Below are 23,805 nucleotides of genomic sequence, written 5' to 3' on the forward strand. Positions count from 1 at the left end.
TGATGAAATTTTGCCAAAGATGTGGATTGGATGAAGAAGTTCAGAATACTCTTTATATACACTAGACATTTTTCAAAGGGATAATTAAAAGATGATATTTACAGAATGAAACCAACAATGGTTGATGAATAGAAGACAGCCATTGATAGAGAATGTACACAAACACCAAGCAGAAAGTATCTTGATGTTTGGGATTCCATTACTTTGCATTATCAGTAGTTCATTAGTTTGAAATGTTTATTAGTTTGAAATCAGGCTTTCATAGAAAAAATTAAATTCTTTCAATCAAATTTTGAAAATGAATTGTATGTTAATAAACACTGACAGTATAGTCACTCAAAATGTGTATACAGTTTTTTGGTCACTCTTTATGTATGTATGTGTGTGTATGTGTGTGTGTGTATATCATGTCTATCTATCTATCTCTCTGGTTCTATATTTAAGAAATGAGGAATTATGTACATTATTTACATTTGACGGATATTTGTCCTCATCTTGTTTGTTGTTAACACAATTTCAGCTGATATACCCTCCAGCCTTCATCAGCAGTTGTGGGGAAATTTTGAACCTGCGATGTCATTCCTAAGGTATTATTATTATTATTATTATTATTAAGGTCACTGCCTGGAATCGAACTTGGAATCTTGGGGTTAGTAGCCTGCGCTCTTAACCACTATGCTCGTGGGCAATTATGGAGTGAATTTTAGGGCTTATAAATCTAATATTCTCCTATCCTTCCTTAATACCAGTTCCCATATGCTGTTCATATCTGCATTCGATCTGCTTAGGAGGTTGATGTGTCCTAGCATATGTGCTGCTTCTTTTAGTTTTCATATTTTCCAGTGGAGTTCTCTGTCTATTATCTTAACTTCATCCCACAGGGGGAGGTGGTCTCCATTTTTCCATACCCGATTTATCAATATCTCCCCGTGTCACAGCTTTGTGATGTTCCTCTACCCTTATTTTGAGTTGGCGGCATGTTTTGCCTTTGTATAACTTACCACAGCTGCATGGGATGGAGTACACACACTTCTTGGTCATATTCTCTTCTATTGGTGGTTTTACTCAAAGGAGATATTTGCAAAGTGTTGTATTACTTTTGAATACTGTCCTGATGTCATATGGGCCACATATCTTTTGTATCTTTTCGGAGAGGCCTTTCTCATAGGGTAGACAGTCTGTGGACCGTTTATCGGTTTCATCCTCCCTTTTCATCATAACTGGAGTGGAGAGTATGCTTTTGAGGTAGTTGTTACTTAATAGATTGTTACTGAGCTTGATTATTTTTTTGTGGTGGGTATCAAGATCGCTACTTATATTCATTGCTCGATGTTTTAGGCACTGAGCAATCCCTCTCTTTACACTGTATGGATGGCGGGAGTTGAAGTTGAGGTATAGTCCAGGATGTTACAGTAACTGGTCCTAAGTGCAACAGCATTGTTGGAATCTTTGGCACTGTGCAGTGGTGACCCATTTTGGCATTTGTGTAGCTTTCAATGCCAAAATTTGGCACAATCTCTTCCAAGATCTTCCAAATAATCTTCACCCCAGGAAGTAGAGTCTTAGTTGTTTCAGCCTTTCCCAGTAGCTGAGCTGTTACAATGAGACAATCTTTGTGAAGCTTCGCTGGATTGCTTCATGGTCCGCTGTTAATTTTACACTGTTGGGTGATTATAACCAGGAGCAGTAGTCCAAGTGACTGAGAACAAATGTCCTCCAGAGGACCATCATGGTTCCCTTCTCTCTAGTTTTGAAGGTTCTCAGGATCTGGCCAGCTAGCCATCTGCACTTTGTCGCTAACTTGGTAATGTGCAATTGGAAAGAGGCATCATCACTCATGTCAATATCCAGGTCTTGCAATGATTTAGGTTCTGGGATTGTAATCTCCTGTAGGTCAGTGTACCCTGTAAGTTTTACATTCAGTTTGGGCACTGGTAGTGCAGGGCTTGGAATTTTACAGTATTAAGCTGCATATTATAGGCGCAGGAGTGGCTGTGTGGTAAGTAGCTTGCTTACCAACCACATGGTTCTGGGTTCAGTTCCACTGCATGGCACCTTGGGCAAGTGCCTTCTACTATAGCCTTGGGCTGACCAAAGCCTTGTGAGTGGATTTGGTAGATGAAAACTGAAAGAAGCCCGTCGTATATATGTGTATATATATATATATATATATATATATATATGTATGTTTGTATGTATGTGTGTGTATATATTTGTGTGTCTGTGTTTGTCCCCCAACATCGCTTGACAACCGATGCTGGTGTGTTTACATCCCCTGAAGGTGAGAAAGTCTTTTTCGAGCCTACGCTTTTCAACAGAAGGGAACACAAGAAAATAAATAGAGAGATTAAAAAAAGAAAGCTTTAATAGCTAGCGGTCAATCATGGCGATGGCTGGACAGAGGTGGTCAAACAGGAGAGTTAGGAAGAAGGGGCGATAATAAAGTGGTGGTGATCCCAAAATGAAGGTGCACATGTGTGTTTGTGTGTGAGAGCATGTGTGTGCATATGGTTAGGGACTGGTGACCTTGACATGTGGGTGTGTGCATGATGGTATGGGTGGTGGCATATAAATATAAAAATGGGACAAAAACGCAATAGAGGAAAATAAAACATTTGGACAGATAGACGATAGAAAGGTGGACAAGTGGAACAACAATTAGAAGGACAGGCAAAAAAAGATGGGTCTCACACACACACACACACTTATATATATATACGCAATATATATATATATATATTATATTATATATATATATATATATATATATCTATATATATATATATATTATATCTATATATGATATATATATTATATATATATATATATATATATATATATATATATATATATATATATACAAGATAAGAAAATGGAGAAATACATCTAAATCAAATATCAATTACCAGATAATACTCAATCACATACTTTATTAAACCACCACATAAGAGATTGTAGGGTTAAATATAAAAAGCAGAACAAATCAGTGTACATAAAGGAATGTACATAAAAAGGTGTACATAAAAGAGTAATGTTGTATAATAAGTAGAATATATATAAAAGAGAATATAAATATAAGTAAATATAAATATAAGTATAGATTACATCTTACAGCTGTTTTGGCCATGTAGATAAGTATGTCTCATTTTACCAATATTAGCCTTTTATGGTAGGTCAATATATAGATATAAATGAGACATTTACAAAAATATCATAAGGCCTCTTCGGAGATTATGTAATATAAATCAGTCTACATATATACCCACATGGGTGTGGGTACATACCCATAATACAACATATACATATACATATGAGTGCATATACTCACACTCCTATACATATAAAAATATACATATACATAATGATATAAATAAATAATATAAATTAGTAAACATATATATGTGTTCCACATTCAATGTCTCAGTTTTTCGACTTAATATTGTGATAATAAACATACACAAATTAGTACATAGTCAATAGTACATTATATTACTTCATACTAATTTCTGAAGTGTCATTAAAATTAGTACATAGTCAATAGTACATTATATTACTTCATACTAATTTCTGAAGTGTCATTAAAGTTAGCATCATTATCGTTGTCAATACCATTAATGTTACCATTATTATAATTCATAATATTATTAATAACGCTTACATTAGGATCCAGAGTGGTACATATGTATGTCCGGGTTCAAGTTAGTAATTTTCTGGATAAACTGTTTTTACTTAAATTTTTATAGATTTTTACTGATTTAATAAGATGAGTTACACCAAAACCAGTAATATTTTCTTTATAAAATTTTAAAATTCAATTTTATTAAATCTCCTCTTAAACTGAAATGTCTTAGACATAGTTCTGTGCCATTTCCACCTCCATCTTTTATATATATATATATATATATATATATATATATATATGTATTATATATATATATATTATATATATTATATATATATATATATATAAAAGATGGAGGTGGAAATGGCACAGAACTATGTCGAAGACATTTCAGTTTAAGAGGGGATTTAATAAAAATGGATTTTAAAATTTTATAAAGAAAATATTACTGGTTTTGATGTAACTCATCTTATTAAATCAGTAAAAATTTATAAAAATTTGAAGTAAAAACAGTTTATCTTCTGTTTGACAGAAGATTAGAGATTAGATTTCTAATCATTTTTCAGCTACAATATATATCATCATCATCATCATTGTTTAATGTCCACCCTCCATGCTGGCATGAGTTGGATGGTTTGACTGAAGACTGGCAAACCAGGAGGCTGCACTAGTTTCCAGTCAGATCTAGCAAGGTTTCTAAAGCTGGATGCCCTTCCAATGCCAACCATTCCAAGAGTGTAGTGGGTGCTTTTTATGTGCCACCAGCACAGGGGTCAGTCAGGTGGTACTGGCATCAACCACACTCAAATGGTGCTTTTTATGTACCACTGGCATGATATATATATATATTTAGGTTAGTTGAAATATGTTTGTCACACATTTCAACTGCTAAAGGCAAATACACTGCAGTTACCATGGAGAAAAAAATCTCCCTTATGGCAAAAAGGTGTGAAAACACCCAGTTCGTGTCGCCATCTCTCGGGAATCTCAGATATCGATGTTTCAAGTTTATTGTCTCTTGTTGATGAGATGTATCTAAGAGATGATTCTTTATTACGATAATTATTTTTTCATACAAAGATAGGACAATACAGGACATTACAAACAAATAGTGTGTTTATGAGTTCTTTTTAAAGTGGTTTTACAGATTTTACAATTTACACTTGTCTGTGAAGCCCAACAGTTGCACCATACTTTTCTTTTTATCAAGGATGAGATTAAGTAGGGTCATTCACACCTAACTTCCTTGCTACATCCTTCCATCTTTTCCTGAATATAATTTGCGACAGGTGTCTCCTCTCCAGCCCTATTTTGCTCTTCAGATGATATCTGAAGTAATATAGCAAACCAGGGTTGGAGATAAAAGTTCCCGTCATGACTCCTTTCATTCTAGAACTAGAACTCTTTCAACACTGTGACTGTGCACAAAAACATGCCGCATCTTCCTTTGATAGTCCGGGTGGCGGTACAATCTTGATCATGGACTCAGCATATAGCTGTACTCGTCCTAGATGCAACAGTATGTGTTCTATGTGAATTATCAAGTCTGAAAGCTCCAGGCACTGTACAAGAATGTGCAGAACAGTTTCATCATCCTGCCCATACCTTGGGCATGCTGGTGGCACAGACATTCCATGCCTAGACAATTTGTCGTGAACAGGTAATGCACTCCTATAGCACTGCTAGGTAAGGGATTTCTGGTAGTTATCAGGTACCCTGGCCTGAAAGGTCTTTGAAACAGGTTGGTTAGCTGGCCCTCATCGAGTCCCTCTTATACTCTACCATCTCTCTATAGAATACCAAGGTGATATTCCCACTACCGGCCTTATGGATTAGCATGAGTGCCTGTTGGCACTCTTTTTGCCATTCAGTCATGTTGTATCTTTTAATGAAGTCAGGTTTGAGTCCCTCCAAGGAGGCCAGTCGTGGAAAGAATTCCTCCACCAGCGAATTCCATACCTGGTCACCATTCAAATAGAGCCAGAGGTGCCTTAGCCTCAGCGCATGCCTGTACATCATTAGCCATGGCATTCCTAACCCACCCTTTAGTGGTCCTTGGCAGCAAACAGAGCACTTCACAGGCAGTTTTCCTCCCCTCCACAAAAAGCAGAAGAGAAAGCGTGCCAACTTGCTTAGCCATGAATCAGAGCAAGGGACAATGGTCAGATGGTAGGTAATAAAAGATGCAATATACACGTGCACCACCTCTTCCCTCCCTTTCAGGGATAGTGCCCTTCCAGACCAGGTCTGGATGAGGGCTTCCACCCTAACCGCCACCTCATACCAATTCTTCTGTCTGGGAATCTGGTCCAAACTAGATTCCAAACAACTTAACAGGACCATCCGTCCAGTGCCCCATGTCGCTGGACATTATTGTCTTGCCACTCTAGGTGCCAAGTCACAAGCTGATGGACTTATTCTTGTTAATTTTCGCTCCTGCTACCACTCATATCCTTTGATTGCATCCTCTACACAATGTAGCTGAGCTTCATTGGACACGGTGATGGTGACATCATCCGCATATACCAAAACAGACTTATTATATCCCAATTCATTGGAGATGCCGCCCCACAAACTCTCCAGCCTCTGCAGCAATGGCTCATGGGCCAATACATGCAGAAGTGGAGACAGTGGGAACCCTTGATGAACTGTGCACTCGATCCTAAATGGCACTGACTGTTTATTGGGACTGTGGATTTGATACTGCCAAAAATGGCAGTGATCCAACCACAGAAGTCCGGGCCTAGCTCAGCCACCACCAGATACTGGTGTTCTACTCTATCAAAAGATTTACTTTGGTCTGAATGGACCAGTGCCCCACCTTTACCAGATAGTTTACCAATCCTCTCTAAGGGGTAGTGCAGGAGATGGAGATTATCCTAGATTGACCTGCCTGGAATGGTGCATGTCTGTGCCCTCCCAACAAAATTCTCCGTGGCATGGCCAAAGAAAAGAAACTCTGAATGAACTAAATAAAGCTTATAGCTTTATATATATTTCAGCCAGCATGTTGACTGATTTGTGCTAGTAGATTGCCCAATCAAGAAAAAATATTGGAGTAACGTCACAAAGCAGTGTTTACATATAATCACAATTTTTTTTTTTGTTCCTTCTCGAGCCGTGCCTGGCTCATAAGGGCCGGTTTCCCGGTTTCTTGCCGTATAGGTTCCCCACCTGGACGGGACGCCAGTCCGTCACAGGTGAATTGCAAGATGCAGGAAGAAAGAGTGAGAGAAAGTTGTGGCAAAAAAGTCAGCAGAACTTCGCCATTACCTTCTGCTGGAGCCGTGTGGAGCTTAAGTGCTTCGCTCATAAACACACACATCGCCCGGTCTGAGATTCGGACCGGTGATCCCTCGACCGCGAGTCCGCTGATCTAACCACTAGGCCATGTGCCTCCACTATAATCACAATTTAGGTTAGTTGAAATATGTTTGTCACATATTTCAACTGCTAAAGGCAAATGCACTGCAGTAATCATGGAGAAAAATCTCTTTTATGGCAAAAAAGGTGTGAAAACACCCATCAATGCCTGAGATTCCCGAAAGATGGCGACACTGAATGAACTGGGTATGTCAAAGAACTGGTGATTTGTTATCCTTGAGTAGACCTGTCCAGCAAAGTAAAATCAAGGCCATAAAGGCATGTCCTTAATGTCTATGCCCCCTTACCACACACAATCTGTCCCCTCACCCAACAAACCTCCATGACCCAAATTCCCAAAGCCCTTTTCTCTTACCCATGCTCACCACCCACTGCATTCCTTTCTATTCTCCCTTCTGTACCTACCTGCACACAATATGTCTCTGTTGAATTACTTCCCCCCCCCTCGCAACGTATCCTCTACAATACACCTTTCCTCCACCTTGTGCCCACTCAACAAATCACCTCCCTCCCATCTACTACCCCCCTTTCACACAATCTCATGGACTCACCCACTCGCACTCTTGAATCCCTAGTCCACTCACTCTCACCATCATCTCCCTGTCACATCTTCACCATCTTCTCTCTCTCCACTCTTTCCCTATGTGAGGCAGCCATGTGTATCTTCTAATGCAAAACATTTTTTTTCTGTCCCTCAATACTTCTCCCACCTCAGGTGAGATGTCATGCCTTGCAAGTTATTTGGTGACCTCACTATTGCTGGTGCCTTGTAAAAAAAACACCCAGTACACTCTGTAGAGTGGTTGACATTAGGAATCAACAACCAACTGTAGAAACCATGCCAAAGCAGGCAGCAGGGACTGGTGAAGTCTTTTGATTTGCCAGTTCCTGTCAATCCATCCAACCCATGCCAACATAGAAATCAGATGTTAAATGATGTTAATGATGATGAGGATGATGATGATGATGGTGATATGTATTAATTTTTCTTTGACCCAGCATTGAATGTCTAATAACTGAAAGAAATAGAAAAATAAAAAAAATTGCAATTACTCGCTTTGTCCTCTAACAACGATCTGTGACATAATCAGAAAAATCCCACTTGTCTGAAAGGTAAGAGTTCCGTTTTCGTTGTATGCTATTTTACTCTGAGTTCCAATAGATGAAGGGTCCCATCTAAAGAGCCCTGGAAAAAAAGATCAGAAAAGCAACAATATATTACATATGATAATAAAATAAATGACATCAGGTTTTAAAAGTGAAACTACTAGAAAATTTTAAAATTTCTAACGATGCCAGAGGGCTACATGTTAGTGACTTTAAGGAAATAATAGATTAGATTTATTTTTGTAATCTGCAGGCATTTATTTCATTAACCTTGGAAGAACAATAGACAAAGTTAACCTTGACAGAATGTAGCTACCAAATATAAAATTCTTGAATTTGAAGAAATATTTATATATAACATTTATGAAATTGAAGAAATATTTGTGTATTATATGATGTTAATCCTATTTTATTTTGAAGTTCTCTAAAGTTAAAAGATACTTACTATATAAATAAAGTAGGGACTGAAGTACTAAATCGTGTATATAAAATATTCCCAATTGAAATTTCATTCTTTGTAAGAGGAAGAATCTAATTACGATTGTCAGCAGATAATTTCAAGCAATTAGGAATTAATTTTACAGGTAAAATGTGATCTTTATTTGCAAGTATAGGGACAGTAATGGATATATTCTGATCTCTTCCATTAAAATAAATCAGGGCTGCTTATATAATGTATGCAATGGCCCTGTTCAGGCACTACCTTGAAGGGCTTTAGTCAAAAGAATCAACCCTAGCATTTATTTTTTTAAAGTTTTGTACTTATTCTACTGGTCTCTTTTGCCAAACCACTAAGTTATGGGGATGTAAACAAAGCAACACTGGTTGTCTTGCAGTGGTAGGGGACAAACACACAGACACATGCACATATATACATACACACATATACTTATGATACACACACACATATATACTTCCAGTTTCTGAATACCAAATCCACTCACAAGGTTTTAGTCAGCATGGGACTATAGTAGAAGACACCTGCTTAAGGTGCCATGCAGTGGCACTCAACCCAAAACCATATGATTAGGAAGCAAACTTCTTATATCATCGTCATAGTTGTATGTTTGCTTTCCATGATAGAATGGGTCAGACAGGTCACCTTAGTTAAAGTCAGCACATATTCAGAGAAACTGCTCAACTAGATGGGTCAGAAGACAGCATCACATTTGTGTACTTTATTTTTGGCTTGGTTTCTATGACTGCCAGCTCTAGAGGGGTGTTATGTCTGAGACAAGACTAATTGTCTTTACAATTTCACACTTTACAGATTATATTACATGTATTTTCTTGTGGCATCAGCATTAAAGAGATAAGCATGTGAAGGACATGGCTAAATGGATCTCAACGATCTCAGTAATATACATATACTTTCTCATATGGTAATACTCCTATAAATGTAAGATAACACACATACAAGCACAGTCATGGAGGCATTCAGTAACTAAACCTCTCTTCCAGAGAGCATTAGATTTCAGTGACAATTCCAATATGTCTAGTGATATGGACATTGATGTGATCATACATACTAAAAAAACCCACTTCTATTCTTTAATAACTCATTCTTGGGTCAGTTTTAATGAGATAGAGCTATTCAATATCCTTATGGAATGCTTTGATGGAATTGAAATAAGTAACTTAATTGGATTTATATTAGATACTCTCCTGACAAAATAATTTAAACTAGAGCTAGGGCTTTACGTCATCCACATAACCATTTTATATCTGTTTTTCTTTATGCAAGCATGGTTTGGACAAAACTTTGTTGAACTGGTATTCTATTCTAGACAAGAAAAAGATGACAAGATCATGTGAGAATTGTATACCCAAGTTTCACCAGTCACTGCATTCTCCCCCTTGCCCTCTCTTTGTATTCACTTGAACTCCCTACTCATGCACTCTAGGCAATGCTCTGCCACCTTATTCATATTCTCATTCCTATACTTTGAAAGTTTACCCTAGCACATTGCCACCATCTTTCTTGCTCTCTCTCACCCTCACTCTTGCTCTCCCTCTCTGACTGGAGTAACATGTATCTCCTCTATAGCAAGACACCTGTTTCTGTCCTTCTGTTAGACTCATATGCTAACCCCTCATCACCTGGCACAAAGCCTCCAAATCTTTTTCTAAACTCCAATACCACTCTCCACCTCAAAGGATTTTTGTTTTGTGAGTTCCTTGGTGACCTCATCTGTGTTGATTCTACATTAAGAGCACTCAGTCCTCTCTGTAAAGTGGTCAGCATTAGGAAGGGTATCCAGCCATGGAAATCCATGCCAAAACAGACCTTGCCAGTGCAGATGTCATGTGAAAAAAAACCCAGCCCATTTTGTAAAGTGGTTGGCATTAGGAAGGACATCCAGCTGCGAAAACCATGGCATAATAAACCTTGCTAGTGCTGGTGAAAAGCACCCCATCCACTCTAATAAAGTGGTTGGCTTTAGGAAAGGCATTCAGCTGTAAAAACCATGCCAAAACAGTGGAGCTTGATGCAGTCCTCTGGCTTACCAGCTCCTGTCAAACCATCCAACCCATGCCAATATGGTAGACAGATATTGAATGATGATGATGATATATATACATACATAAATAAATACATACATATATATATATATATCGCTGGTCACATATACACATCGCTGGTCACAATGCGCTTCGCATTGTTTTAGCTTTCAAATGACACCACCCCGGTGGCTAAGCGAGCAGGCCAACAGAAGAAAGAGTGAAAGAAAGTTGTGGCCAAAGAGTACAGCAGGGATTGCCACCATCCTCTGCTGGAGCCTCGTGTAGCTATAGGTGTTTTTGCTCAATAAACACTCACAACGCCTGGTCTGGCAATTGAAACCACGATCTACGACCGCAAGTCTGCTGCCCTAACCACTGGGCCATTGCGCCTCCACACACACACACACACACACACACATATATATATATATATATAATATATACACATACATACATACACACACATACAAAATAGAAAACCCTTGATCAAGGTGCCATGCTGTAAGACTGAGTCCCAAACCACATGATTGCAAAATTTTTATAACTGTACAGCCAAGCCATCAACTACAGCCAATCTTTACAAACTCATCTCTCCACCTCTTATCGACTTTGTTGTAACCACTCCTCCAGGCCCTGCACTAACCATTGATATGCCAAGTCATTTCTCTTTGGAAGATCATTTCTCTGGAATCTCTTCCTTGTTCGTGACTTTCAGAAGTTGGTGCTGATTTGCAATAGTGTAAGTAGAACATTTACATCAGTCTCACCAGTTGACTGACAAGGGTCGTGGGCTCTGTTTCTTCTTCACATGTAGAAAAAAAAAAAAAATTCGAGGCACCTTTCTTGGAATTCAGTCTAGAATGTCTGTGTGTTCTAAATATATCATTGATTTAATTTTGCTTTGATAAATAAAATTGCAATGACATAAATTTATTTATTGTCCACCACCACCACCACCGCCATCCCAACCATATCATCATCGTTATCGTCACCACCACCACCACCAATACGTTTTTTTTAAAGCAATATATGATGCTGCTATAACAGAGTTTGGTATACAGTGGTCAAATTGTTTATCATTAAGCAAAAAGTTGGCGAGAACTGCCTGTTCGTTCATGGAGTGCAGTTATTGCTTCGGCTATCATTTCCTAAGTGAAGCTCCGATAATATTGCTAGAGATGAAAAAAGGCGCTCATTATTTGTTTGTTGTTTTTTCTGATTCTCATTTACCAAAACACTGTTGTAATCAATTCATGGCATTTCTTATTATCGTTATAAATAAACATTATGTAAAAGTAAAAGCAGACGATATCTATTACACACTGAAATTGACATTGACAGGCAATTGACACGATTTCATTTTCATCTGTGACAATGACGGGAGCGATGAGAGAGCCCCTACGAGGCCACTCACCCGCCTAGAAATAATAGCCAAATATTCTATTTTCTCATAGTCTATAAAAAAATGAGAGCATATATTGGATGATGTAATCTTAAATAAATATTGTCTGAAGATGGAAAATATTTGTAGGGTCTCCTCGATTGGAGCTCAATACCTCCAATAGTGTTGTTTATGACGATGATGTCGACGACAACAATTCTAAAAATTATGACGATGGTAATCATATTGGCCATAATAATTCAAACTTTGTTGACTGAATTTAATTTGTATAAATAAATAAAATAAACAAAAATTGTTTAAAAGAGAAGCGATCAAAGGAAGGAACCTCGGTAACTTATATTGAATAAGCATTCATTATCATCATCATCGTCATTATTATTATTTGGTCCATTGTAATAACCTATTTAGTCCATTGTAATAACTTAATTTGCATATTATATTGTATTTCACTTGATATATTTTGTATTGAGTGATTTGATTTATTGTCAATGATGATGCACTCATAATAAATGTTTTAACCACCAGCTTATAATTCCTCGTAATTATTTCGATATTTAAGAAAAATCGTTTCTGCGCGAACTGAAGTGAAACATTCTACACTTAGAATAGATATATTTTAACAAAAATATCCTATAGATAAGAATCCATTGATTTTTTAGGTGTGATATAAGCCTTTTTTACAGTTCTAATACAACCACTTATTTCTTGGTTTATCCCAAATGTATGTGCGTCGCATCTCCAATGTGCATGGTTTTCTACAAAGCCATTATGCATGAAAATACCCAAACCAAATTAATTATTTAAGAACAAAGAATGGATTTCTATATATTACCAATAAATTTTATAAAAATTCAAAAAATAAGTTATAAAAAGGTATTTTTCAGATGGGCTGTAGTAATCTGCTTACCAACATGTCAAAGAAAAATTGAATGAAAATTGTAACAACAAAATTTATTGATTATTAAAGTAGATTTTAAGAAAGTACCATTAATGTAAAATAGAATTATAAAAATAAAAATATTTGTTCTATTCGTCATCAATAAAAACTAAGCATTTTTTTGAACAGTCTAAGCACATTCAAACATCTTTCCCCATAATACCCGCTGTAAATTCGAATTTGTCTACTACTACGTCCGCGAAAGCATTATAAATACAGCATCAGTCAGTCACCCTGCATCACATTCATCACTAACAAGTTAATCATGCCGGACACTGAAGCTGCTGCTGAGACTGCTGCTGCCCCGCCAGCTACTCCAGCTAAGACGAAGAAAGCTGTAAAAGCGAAAGCTAGAACTACTAAAAGTCATCCTAAATACAAGGAAATGATAGCCGAAGCAATAACTGCACTCCATGAACGAACGGGCAGTTCTCGCCAAGCTATAATCAAGTATATTAAAGCCAACTTCAATCTCGGAGGTGGCGATAAAGTTATTGCTAACAACGTAAAGCAATCATTGAAGATGAGAATTTCCTCTGGCGATATTGTCCAGACAAAGGGTGTTGGAGCATCGGGATCTTTCAAGTTGGTTGCTGCAGGTAAATCTAAGGCGAAAGCTACCAAGTCTAAAACCAAGAAAGCTAAGGTGAAGAAGCCTGCTGCTAAGACAGTAAAAAAGACACCCAAAAAATCTCCTAAACCTAAGAAAACTGTTAAAGCGAAGAAAGTTGTAAAGGCAAAGAAACCCGCCAAGAAAACTGCTAAGCCTAAAAAGGCCCCTGCCAAGAAGAAGGTTGCTAAAAAACCAGCCAGCAAACCAAAGAAGGCTAAGAAGTAAATTGTTCGCATTTTATTTCAAACGGCCCTTTTAAGGGCCAACAAAATTTTTGAGTTGGTCGCATTTCGATTATGAATGATATCTGACTTGGTCTAATGGCCGATTACCAAGTGTTTTGATCTTTGTCTCTATTGTAATCTTGTAAATATTTTCCTTACGTGCTTTTGCTAATGGCATACTTACTCAAGTGTGTTCCACTCGATATTTTTTTCAACTTTCAGAATTTTCTATACATTTCAATTGGTTGATTTTATATCAATTTGGAAAGAAAAATTAGGCGCGCAATCTACATTTCGAGAATTTCGCGCAATCTACACCATCTGAGGTATTATAAAATTTTATAGGTACCCATTTTGGGTGCATATTTTACGTATCTTACCCGTGTTTTTGCATGTCCCTCAGCGCTCTAAATAATGAATAAGTTACTTACTTATTGTAAGTCATTTGGCTAGTTTGAAATGCATTCCTGTGCAGGAGTTGGGCAACAAAGTGAAACCACGGAACATTACAATTTTTCCAGAACTCATTCGCTGCTATTTCCAGTGTTAGACATGACAAATTGAAAGTAAAATATACACTATCTGAAGGGCATTTGTAGAAAATTTCATTAAATGTACGCTTTAAAGTTATAGGGAAACAGTTAAGCCATGTGAATATTATTTCTTTAATTTTATGCCTGTTTTCCAACCAGCCCAGAGTGCCAAGCATCTTGCTCTCAAATTCTTCCGCCTCGTTTTTGAAAGAAATTTAGCTATGATTGTAATCTACACCATCTGAAAGGTATTTGCCAAGCGACCCACAAACATTTTAGGCATTCTGTGTGATTAAAACATGGTAAGTCCCATTGGGCTTACTTGGCAAGCAATTTAGAATGATCAGTCATATCCACATTTGATTTTATTTATAGGGACTATTAAAATGGATCAGTTGCGAGTGAGACTCCTTGTTGGCTGACCGAAGCATTCAATTACTGCCATTGGCTTACAAGAAAAAAAGAATGGAAGTGTGAAGGCGCGAAATACGAATTCGGAAACTAGTAGAAAGCTACATGCAACCATTTTGGCGCTTTTTCGTTGCGTCCATGGTTTCCGTGTTTTGAAGTGTGGGATATTAAAATTTAGAAAAAAACTCGGAGGTCAGTTTGAATAATAACAATGGTATTGATATTTGAATGAGGCATGCTTGCTGAAAATTATAATATGCAACAATCATGAAAATGTTTCATGTTTTGCAGATATATTTCCATGGACGTACTCTGGAGGCTGATCGATTGCTAACAGCTAGGCATAATTTGCATTTTCTAGTTATTTTTTAAAATGTATATTAGTATCAGCCTCTTGGTGTTTTTCTCTAAAATAACCAGCCTTACGGAGCGATAAAGTATCCCCCGGTTTGATGTTTCTAGCTCGTTTTGTTTCGCTGTTATTTGCACAGCATTCAGTCAGCTCTTCGAGACTAAAAAACATAACGACCATAACTATCCTAATTTTCTATGTTTACTATGTCGGAGAGATTTGGCTTTCTAGAAGGCAGATCGACTACGTTGAGATTGCACTGCTGGTTGTTCTGGTGTGGTGGATCTACAATTATTTTCGGAAAGACTTAGTAGCCACTCGATCTTCCACAAACATCAAAAACTTTTTAAATAATTGAAACGTGACTAGGCAGTAAAGGCATTGCAGAATCCATACCGAACATTCTAAGTGCCGTGCTGGCAATTTTTGTTGATATTTGGGAGAATTTTAAGTTTCTTTTGTTCTGAGGCTCCTAATATACTAAGAATTTAAATCAACCATATAATGTAGCCTAACGGAACCAAATCCTTAAGTATCTGGACTTGTCGATAACCATTTCTTCCAGCCATTAGGGTTTGAGACGTTTGAAGGGGCAAGGACCGTTTTTGGGTATGGAGATTCCGATTCTAAAAGAAAATTGGCAAAAATAGCAACTTCAAAATTCCACCCCATTTCTTCATTTTTCACTTTTTCCAAATTTTTTTTTGGCGAAATACGGAGATCAACTTTAAAAATTACCTAAACCCTCTCCTCTCCCGATTCTACGGCCAGGCTATCCACATCTCACAATCTTTTTGGCACATACGTACATACCGTTTCGAATGCCTTTTATTGTGTATTCCCTACACCAGTGTACCCTTGTGTTTTCCTTTTAACTTTCAGAAAAATTGATATTTTTAAATAAAATTTTCGGTCAATATAAAGATCCTCACTCGGGAACCAAAAAAAAATTAACCAGCCGGGGGTGGGGGTGTGGAAAACTAAAATGAAAAATGCGCGCTGACGACCCTGGGGGTGGAAAGGGGACTTTCGTAAAATTCACAAGATCCGATTTTTCAGTCATATCTTCCGGTGAAATGGATATATATTGATCTTTTTTGCGGATTCCCACGTTTTTGGTTATGGAGGATCCGATTCTGAAAAAATTGGTTTGTAAAGTTTCAATTTTTCAAAACTCACACATACACATTTATACCCTCAGGCCTTTTACTAGAACGTATACAGACAACAAGCGTTCATTTTCACATTTAGACAGCGGGATGACTGGGGGGATTTTGGGTAGGAGTTTTTCATAAAAAGGGGCGATCTTTCGTCTCCAGTAGACCTTTCCGTCGATTTCCGTAAAAAAATTTTTTTTTACATATGGGCTTGTGGGAACTTTTGAAGTAATATACATACATATACACATACACCGAGTAAAAAATTTCAGTTATCTCTCTCTTTCACACATTACTCTGTCTCTTCACACACACTAACAGAAGCACTTCACTTACACAACATACTGTCTGTCTCCCACACCCCATCAAACACACACACACATGTACATCAATGCTTCCCATGCACGGTAACTTCAAAAGAATTTCCCTCGTCATACAATCGCTTTCTCTTAGTCTCTTTCGCTCTCATTACTTCAAAAGTTCCCGCAAGCCCATATGTAAAAAAAAAAAATTTTTTTTACGGAAATCGACGGAAAGGTCTACTAGAGATGAAAGATTGCCAAAAAGTCCACTAATTTCACATGAATATTTTGTCATTGCGAGAAATTACTCTGAAAGAAAGGTGAGTAGATTGATTGCATTATGTTATCGAAGTTTTGTGAGATTTGGCTGTTATTTTTAGCATGTGGAAGGCCTGAGGGTATATATTTTTTCTTTTTGAAAAATTGAAATTTTACAAGCCAATTTTTTTCAGAATCATAATCTTCGTATTTTTCTACGTATTTAGCAAAAGAAAACAAACAAAAAAAAAAACATTCTGGGAAAAGTGAAAAATCGGGAAGGAGGGGAAAGGAAATTTTGAAAATGCGATTTTTTAAAAACTTTCTTTTCAGAATCGGATCCTCTATAACCAAAAAACGTGGGATTTCGTAAAAAAAAGATCAATATATATCCATTTTACCGGAAGTTATGACGGAAAAGTCGGATCTTGTGAATTTTCCGAAAGTGCGCATTTTTTTTCATATCCGTTTTCCACATACTTCTTAACACCTCCCGGACTGGTAAATTTTTTTCCGGGTGAGGATCTTTATATTGACCAAATTTTCGACATATACGTTTCAAAAGGTGTAGTTGCTGATTATGTCGCAATTTGGGGGGAAAAAGTATTTCCTCGGGGTGGGGAAGAGTTTCGAAAAATTCCCATATTGGCAGGCTTTGTTTCTTCGTATAATTTTCGGTAAATTTATAGTTTTACACCAGACCCAATATCGGTACTAAATAATTTTTCCCGCGTTTTTTCTTTTTTTGGTGCAATCGTCTTAGTTGATCTCGTAAGCTGTTGGAAAAGTAAGATTTAAAGGAATGGGTGAAAAGGCCAGGTATTTATTCATCTCTGCTACAGAAAACAAACAATTGCATGAATTTCTTATTGAGGCAGCAAAATTACATACACCCCTCCCGGATCGCCAGTAAGGAATCAATCCCAGCACAAATCCGGAGACAAGATATACAGGACTGCCCTAGGTTCTGCCTCACCCCATCCCCTCCGTTTTCCACAGACAAAATGCATTCCCCACACTTCAATTAAGACGATTGCAATGAAAAAAAAAAAACGCAGGAGCCTGGGTTGGGAAGGGGAATTTTCGAGGTTCTGCCCCCACCCCTTCCGTTTTTTGTGGGAATAATGCATTTCCGACTGCTTATGAGGTGAAGTAAAACGATTGCACCCCGCAAAAAAAAAAAAAAAACTGGGGAAAAAATTATCTCTACCGAAATCGAGTCTGGTGTGAAACTAAATTTACCAAATTTTCTACATATATGCTTCAGATAGTGAGTGTATGTTTTCATTATTTAGGAATTTGTTGGGTGAAATAAAAAAACTGGTAAAATAATGAAAGAAATATGTAATCAATCTACTGTCTATACACACACATGCATGCATATATATATATATATATATATATATATAAACATATACAAAACAATCATGTTCATCATTGCCTTGTCATCATCAACTCTGGTTATTTTTGTTATATTCTGGAACATTTTCACAAAAATTATAAATCATCATCGTCATCTAACATACATGTTCCTTGCTGGCATGGGGTGGACAGTTTGAAAGGATCCAATATATCCAAGGACTGTAGCTGTGGTAAGAAGCTTGCTTCCCAACTACATGGTTCCAAGTTCAGTCCCACTGCGTGGTGGCACCTTGGGCAAGTGTTTTCTACTATAGCTTTAAGCTGACCAAAGCCTTGATAGTGGATTTGGTAGACAAGCCTGTTGTATATATATGTAAACACACCAATACCGGTTGTCAAGTGGTGATGCAGGGACAGACACAAAGACACAGTCAGATACATACAGACACATATATATGTGTGTGTGTGTATCTGTCTGTACCTGCATCACCACTTGATAACCAGTATTGGTGTGTTTTTACATCCATGTAACTTAGGCTTAAAAAATAAGTCTTGGGGGCATTTGTTGACTAAAATCCTTCGAGGTGGTGCTTTAGTATGGCCACAGTCAAATGGCTGAAACAAAAGAATAAAAAAAAAAAGTGTGCATGGTGATCCTTTAGAGATGGTACCACCAATCCGAAACTAAAACTTGTGCTATTTTACCCATTTGGCAATCTCTGTAAAATTTATTTTCAGCTATACATACATAAATATGCACACACATATACTTTTTTGTAATACTGTAGTGTTTGAAGCTGTTGAATTTGTTCCAATTTATACTAAATCATTCGTTTGGAGCTGAAGTCATTCTGTTTATTTTTTGCATTTGTTTCATAATGCTTAATGAAATAGTTTAAAAATTTTTTCGAACGAAGAATGCTGAAGGATACATTTCTGTTAACATATTTTTACAAAACAAATTATCAAAGTGTTTCTACTCTCTTGATACAACTGTCTCTACTTATTCTGTTTATCTTTGTATGTGAAAGTTCATTCTTAATGCTCGACTAATTTTATCTTGCATATAATGAAATACAAAGTGTTTCACATAGATTATGCTAGCAAAAGGAAAATAAAACTGGGAGTGAGTGACAGAGATGCTAAATGCAGGCAAACTGTGATATGTTTTGCTCTGAAGTGGTTGGTATTTTTAATCAAAATGAAACTCAATTTTATTGTAAAATATATTTATTTTATCAAATAAACAATAGTTGTGAGTGTCACTGTCATGCAAGAGGTGTTCTTTGTTTTTAGTCTTCAATGTAATCATGTTTGGGCATGGTGAAATATTATCTTACTTGGAAATAGGTAAGGGTTGGTGATAGGAAGGGCATCTGATTGTATGAAATCTATTTGATCCATGTGTGCTGAAGTGGATGTTTCACATATGTGGATGACACTTTCAACTGAGACATTACAACTGTATCTGTTCATGTGCTTCAGATCTGTGTATGTACATATATTTTACTTGATAGCTGACATTTATCAATTGTTTCTCCCATTGTTTTCATGCACCATTTTCTATCATTAAAAGATAGCATTTTTGACAACACAGGCATGCTAATACACACACACACACACATATTCATCCTTTCAAGGTTAATAAAAGAAGTGCCAGTTGAGCTCTGGAGTCAGTATAATTGACTTAACTCTTTTCCTGAGCTTGCTGGCCTTGTGCCAAAATTCAAAATCAATATTATTATGTTTAAGGTAGTGAGCAGAATCATTTGCAATGCTGGGCAAAATGCTGTTAAGCACTTTGTCCATCTTTATGTTCTGAGTTCAAATTCTGCCCAGGTCAGCTTTGCCTCTGATCCTTTTTGGGGTTGATAAAATAAGTACCAGTTGAGCACTGGGGGTCAATGTAATTAACTTATGCATTTCCCCATACTTGCTGGTCATGTGCAAAATTTGAAACCAATACTGCTTATGTTGAAAGGAAAAATGCTAAGAGTGCATTTACCATTGTTAAAGCAATGAAATATTAATTCTTTGTAGAATGCTGGCAAAGCATGCAACAGTTGAAAATGTAAAATTTAAAGCAGAGACCTATAAGATGAAATATTGCAAAGCAGTTGTTAACAGAATGTGCATTTAATATTAAAAAACAATGATGTATAAATGAAGAATATTCACTGAAAAAAAGACTGAGACATAAGATGTAATTATAAGTGTGAATCCTACTATTGAAAATGTGTCAGCAACACACACAGGTTTAATACAAAACATTAGTATTAATGAAGCAAGAGGAAAATACACACTAATAATGATGTGTAAGAATAAAATTATGGAAATTTTTTAATGACTTATATCATAAACAAATTGCAAATGAAGCTGTAGAGATATTCAAACATGCAATGTTTGCCAAATAGAAATTCAAATAAGAGGTTGTGTTAGTGCAGGTACATAAACTGTAGTTTGGTCATGAATACTTTACTACCAGAAGTCCATAATAAAAATATACTCTTAAATAATATTGAAGATACATTTTTTATATTTTTTACTGGTTTCAAGTTGAGGCCGTGCCGGAGCACTTCAGTGTGATTGGGTTTCTTTTCTGCATTTCTTCTGATAGAGCTGCTCTTCTTTGTGCCTCCTGCCACAATAAATTTGTTCAGATGTTCTTTGAAGACCTCCACATTTACGCCTTGCAAATCTCTGAGGCTGTTAGGCAGAATGTTGAATAGCTGTGGACCTTTGAAATCCAAGCTGTTACAGTACTGGACCCTCATTCTAGGTTGGAGAAGACAGGAGCTTTGGTACAATGCAGTGCTGACCAGTTTGGTGGTTGGCATAGCTTCCAATTCCAAAGCTGGGAGCTAGAGCTTCCAGGACCCTCCATATGTATATCATTGCATATCTGTCATGCTTTCTCTCTCAGGAGTAGAGCTTCAGTTCCATTAGCTCTCCCAATAGCTCATCTGTTTCACTGAATCAATCTTTGTGTAGTGTTTCTGGATTGCCTCAAGTTCCACCACCAGTTTGATGCTCTGCAGTGACCACTGTTAGGAGCAGTAATCCAGATGACTGAGAATGAAACTTCTCCAGAGGAGTAGCATGATATTTTTTTTCTGGTTCTGAATGATCTCAGAATCCATCCAGTTATTTGCCTGCACTGTGTTGCCATCTTGGTAATACACATGGAATGTGTCATTGCTCATTCCCAGGTGATGCACCAACTGTGACTCTGTGATTGCACTACCTCTTGGTCCTGCGTATTCTGAGTATAGTTTGTTTCAGAGTTGATAATGAAGTGCTTGAAACCTCTCAGCATTGAACTGCATGCTATTTTCATCAAGCTATTTATATATACAGAAATCTGGTGCAGGCTTCTGCCTGGCCAGCTCCTGTCAAACTGTTCCACCCATGCCAGCATGGAAGGTGGACGTTAAATGATGATGATTATGATATATATGGCTTGCACATAATTCCTTTACACCTTAAAAGAGTTAAAATGGTATTAGTGTACACAATTGCAAATGTGAATTATAACAGATATTAAAAAGCCTGTGAAACAAATTTGGGTAAAATAGTTCCGAGAGAATCTTTTTTAGTATAAGCAGAAAGCCTGAATTTTTGCGGGTGGGGCATAGTCAATTATCCTGACCCCTGTACTAAACTGGTACTTATTTTATTGACTTCTGAAAAGGATGGAAGGCAAAGTGAACCTTGTCTGAAATTTAATTCAGAATGTAAAGATGGATGAAATGCTGTTAAGCATTTTGCCTTGCATACTAACAGTTCAACAAGCTCACCACATTAAAAAGATAGGGTTCCTAGATAATAATTTGGTAATGAGGTATATTAGGCTAAAATATGTTAGTGGCATTTATTTTCTTGTCATAGTCAAATTTTCACATGAGAAAAGAATTGGAAGTACTTTATATATCTCTGTTTTGGTTCCAATTTTTTCCTTGACAAACTAGTTTTAACATGTTTACATATCACATGACAGTTAATGTACTTAGAACAGTAAAAAAGAGATGTTCAAATTTGAGATTTATCAATTAGACATAGAAGTAAAAAGATATCTATTTTAGTTTTACAGTTTTTTTACCTACTAAATTCCATTTAGAAAGTATTGGTTACTCTTATACTATGGTAAAAGGTGCTTACACAGTTGGATTGAACATGGAACACTATGACTGCAAAGTAAAGGCAGCGAGCTGGCAGAATTGTTAGCACTGTGGGCAAAATGCTTAGCCACATTTTGTCCATCTTCACGTTCAAATTCCACCAAGGCCTTTGCCTTTCATACTTTTGGGGTTGATAAAGTAAGTACCAGTTAAACACTGGAGTCAATCTAATCAACTTACCCCTCCTGCCGAACTTGCTGGCTTTGTGCCAAAATTTGAAACAAGTAAGAATGCAAAGTGAATTTCTTACTCACACGGGCATCATACTTAATCCCAAGGTGGTGAAGTACAGAACAATTCTATTTGAGTGAGTGTCCATGCTATAACCCATTGGAAATTTTGATCCCTACACTAAATGAATTACAATGGTGAGATGTTTATCTTTATGCCAGCCCAGTAGTAGCATTCCAGTTAAGACCAAAGCTGTGGAGTTGTAAGCAATTATTAGGTTACTGGAGCTGGTACAAACTCTTGATTTAATGTATGTTGTAATATAATGCATTAATTTCCAGTTTGAAAGATACTAGTTTATTTTCTGCACTGAGAATAATCAAACTACAGTTACTACATAGCAAAACAAAAAAAGGGAAACCAGCTAACAATAAAAAGAGTTGATATGATGTTGTTTGCTACTTCTTTACCTTATGGAATGAGACAATTAAATTCCTCTTGGTTTCCACTAATTTTGAGATATCATGGAAAGGATATGCTGGACTGTTTGATATGTGATGCTAGGTATAGAAAAGTCCATTACCTTCAATATCAAGTGCTACCTACCTATGATATTTACACTTGCTGAACTGAATTGGTGACAAGGGAAGAATAGATGCCTTTGAAATTTCTTGTCTTAGCTAACTGATACTAAGCAAAGGTAAGCCATAAAAGTTAACCCATCATAGTAGACAGAAACAAAGATACAGAAAGTGTGAACATTAACAGGGAAATCTTTACCATTATTTCCTGGCTGGTTTTTTCCACGTATGTATATCATTTCTCTAAAAAGCTGTTCCTGGAGAAAATGAAACAAAGAATAAAAGAATTAGTTCAGTTGATTATATTTTTTTATTGGAGATATATTACAAAGAAGAGCACTGGAGTCTGCTGAGATTTTTGATAAACAAAATTTCATTCATTTCGTGCACACACACATAAACGATTGTTGCTCAGAACGATAAAACAATACTGACTTCTAATGTCGTTCGTCCACCGTCTCAGTTGACCAACTCCATTTGTGACTGTCAATGCTCTCTCTACTGTGTCCCAAAACTCTGTTTAGTATTCACAGTGTGTCACTGGAGCCTATTGAATGCGAAATCATGATTGGTGAAATTTTGTTGATCATATCGGCAATATTCTAGCGAATCGCCAATGAAATTTTCAGTCATGGTGAATTGAACGAAATAATAAGAACTAATTTAAAGACGAACGAGTGGTAGGTATTCCAGCCAGTTGCTGTTG

General features: G+C 36.8%; 2 protein-coding genes across 2 annotated transcripts in view; one reads left to right on the top strand and one right to left on the bottom strand.

The window, feature by feature from the left end:
- Positions 1-23,805, bottom strand: part of LOC115209654 — a 55,491-nt gene that overhangs the window by 1,892 nt on the left and 29,794 nt on the right. Inside the window, exons 4-5 of the mRNA XM_029778120.2 lie at positions 23,299-23,356; positions 8,060-8,192 (exon numbers count right to left, since the gene is read on the bottom strand). Of these exons, the coding sequence (XP_029633980.1) occupies positions 8,060-8,192; positions 23,299-23,356 (191 nt within the window). The remainder of the gene's footprint in view (positions 1-8,059; positions 8,193-23,298; positions 23,357-23,805) is intronic.
- On the top strand, positions 13,206-14,251 carry LOC118762478 (histone H1-delta-like). The gene has a single exon (XM_036501089.1). It carries the CDS (start codon positions 13,223-13,225, stop codon positions 13,793-13,795), a length of 573 nt encoding a protein of 190 aa, XP_036356982.1. The 5' UTR covers positions 13,206-13,222; the 3' UTR covers positions 13,796-14,251.

This window comes from Octopus sinensis, linkage group LG3, assembly GCF_006345805.1.
Source record: "Octopus sinensis linkage group LG3, ASM634580v1, whole genome shotgun sequence".
In the NCBI taxonomy this organism is placed as follows: Eukaryota; Metazoa; Mollusca; class Cephalopoda; order Octopoda; family Octopodidae; genus Octopus; species Octopus sinensis.

What these genes read in the sequence shown, in the direction of transcription:
- LOC118762478 (XM_036501089.1), top strand. Translation starts at nt 13,223, where the DNA reads ATGCCGGACACTGAAGCTGCTGCTGAGACTGCTGCTGCCCCGCCAGCT.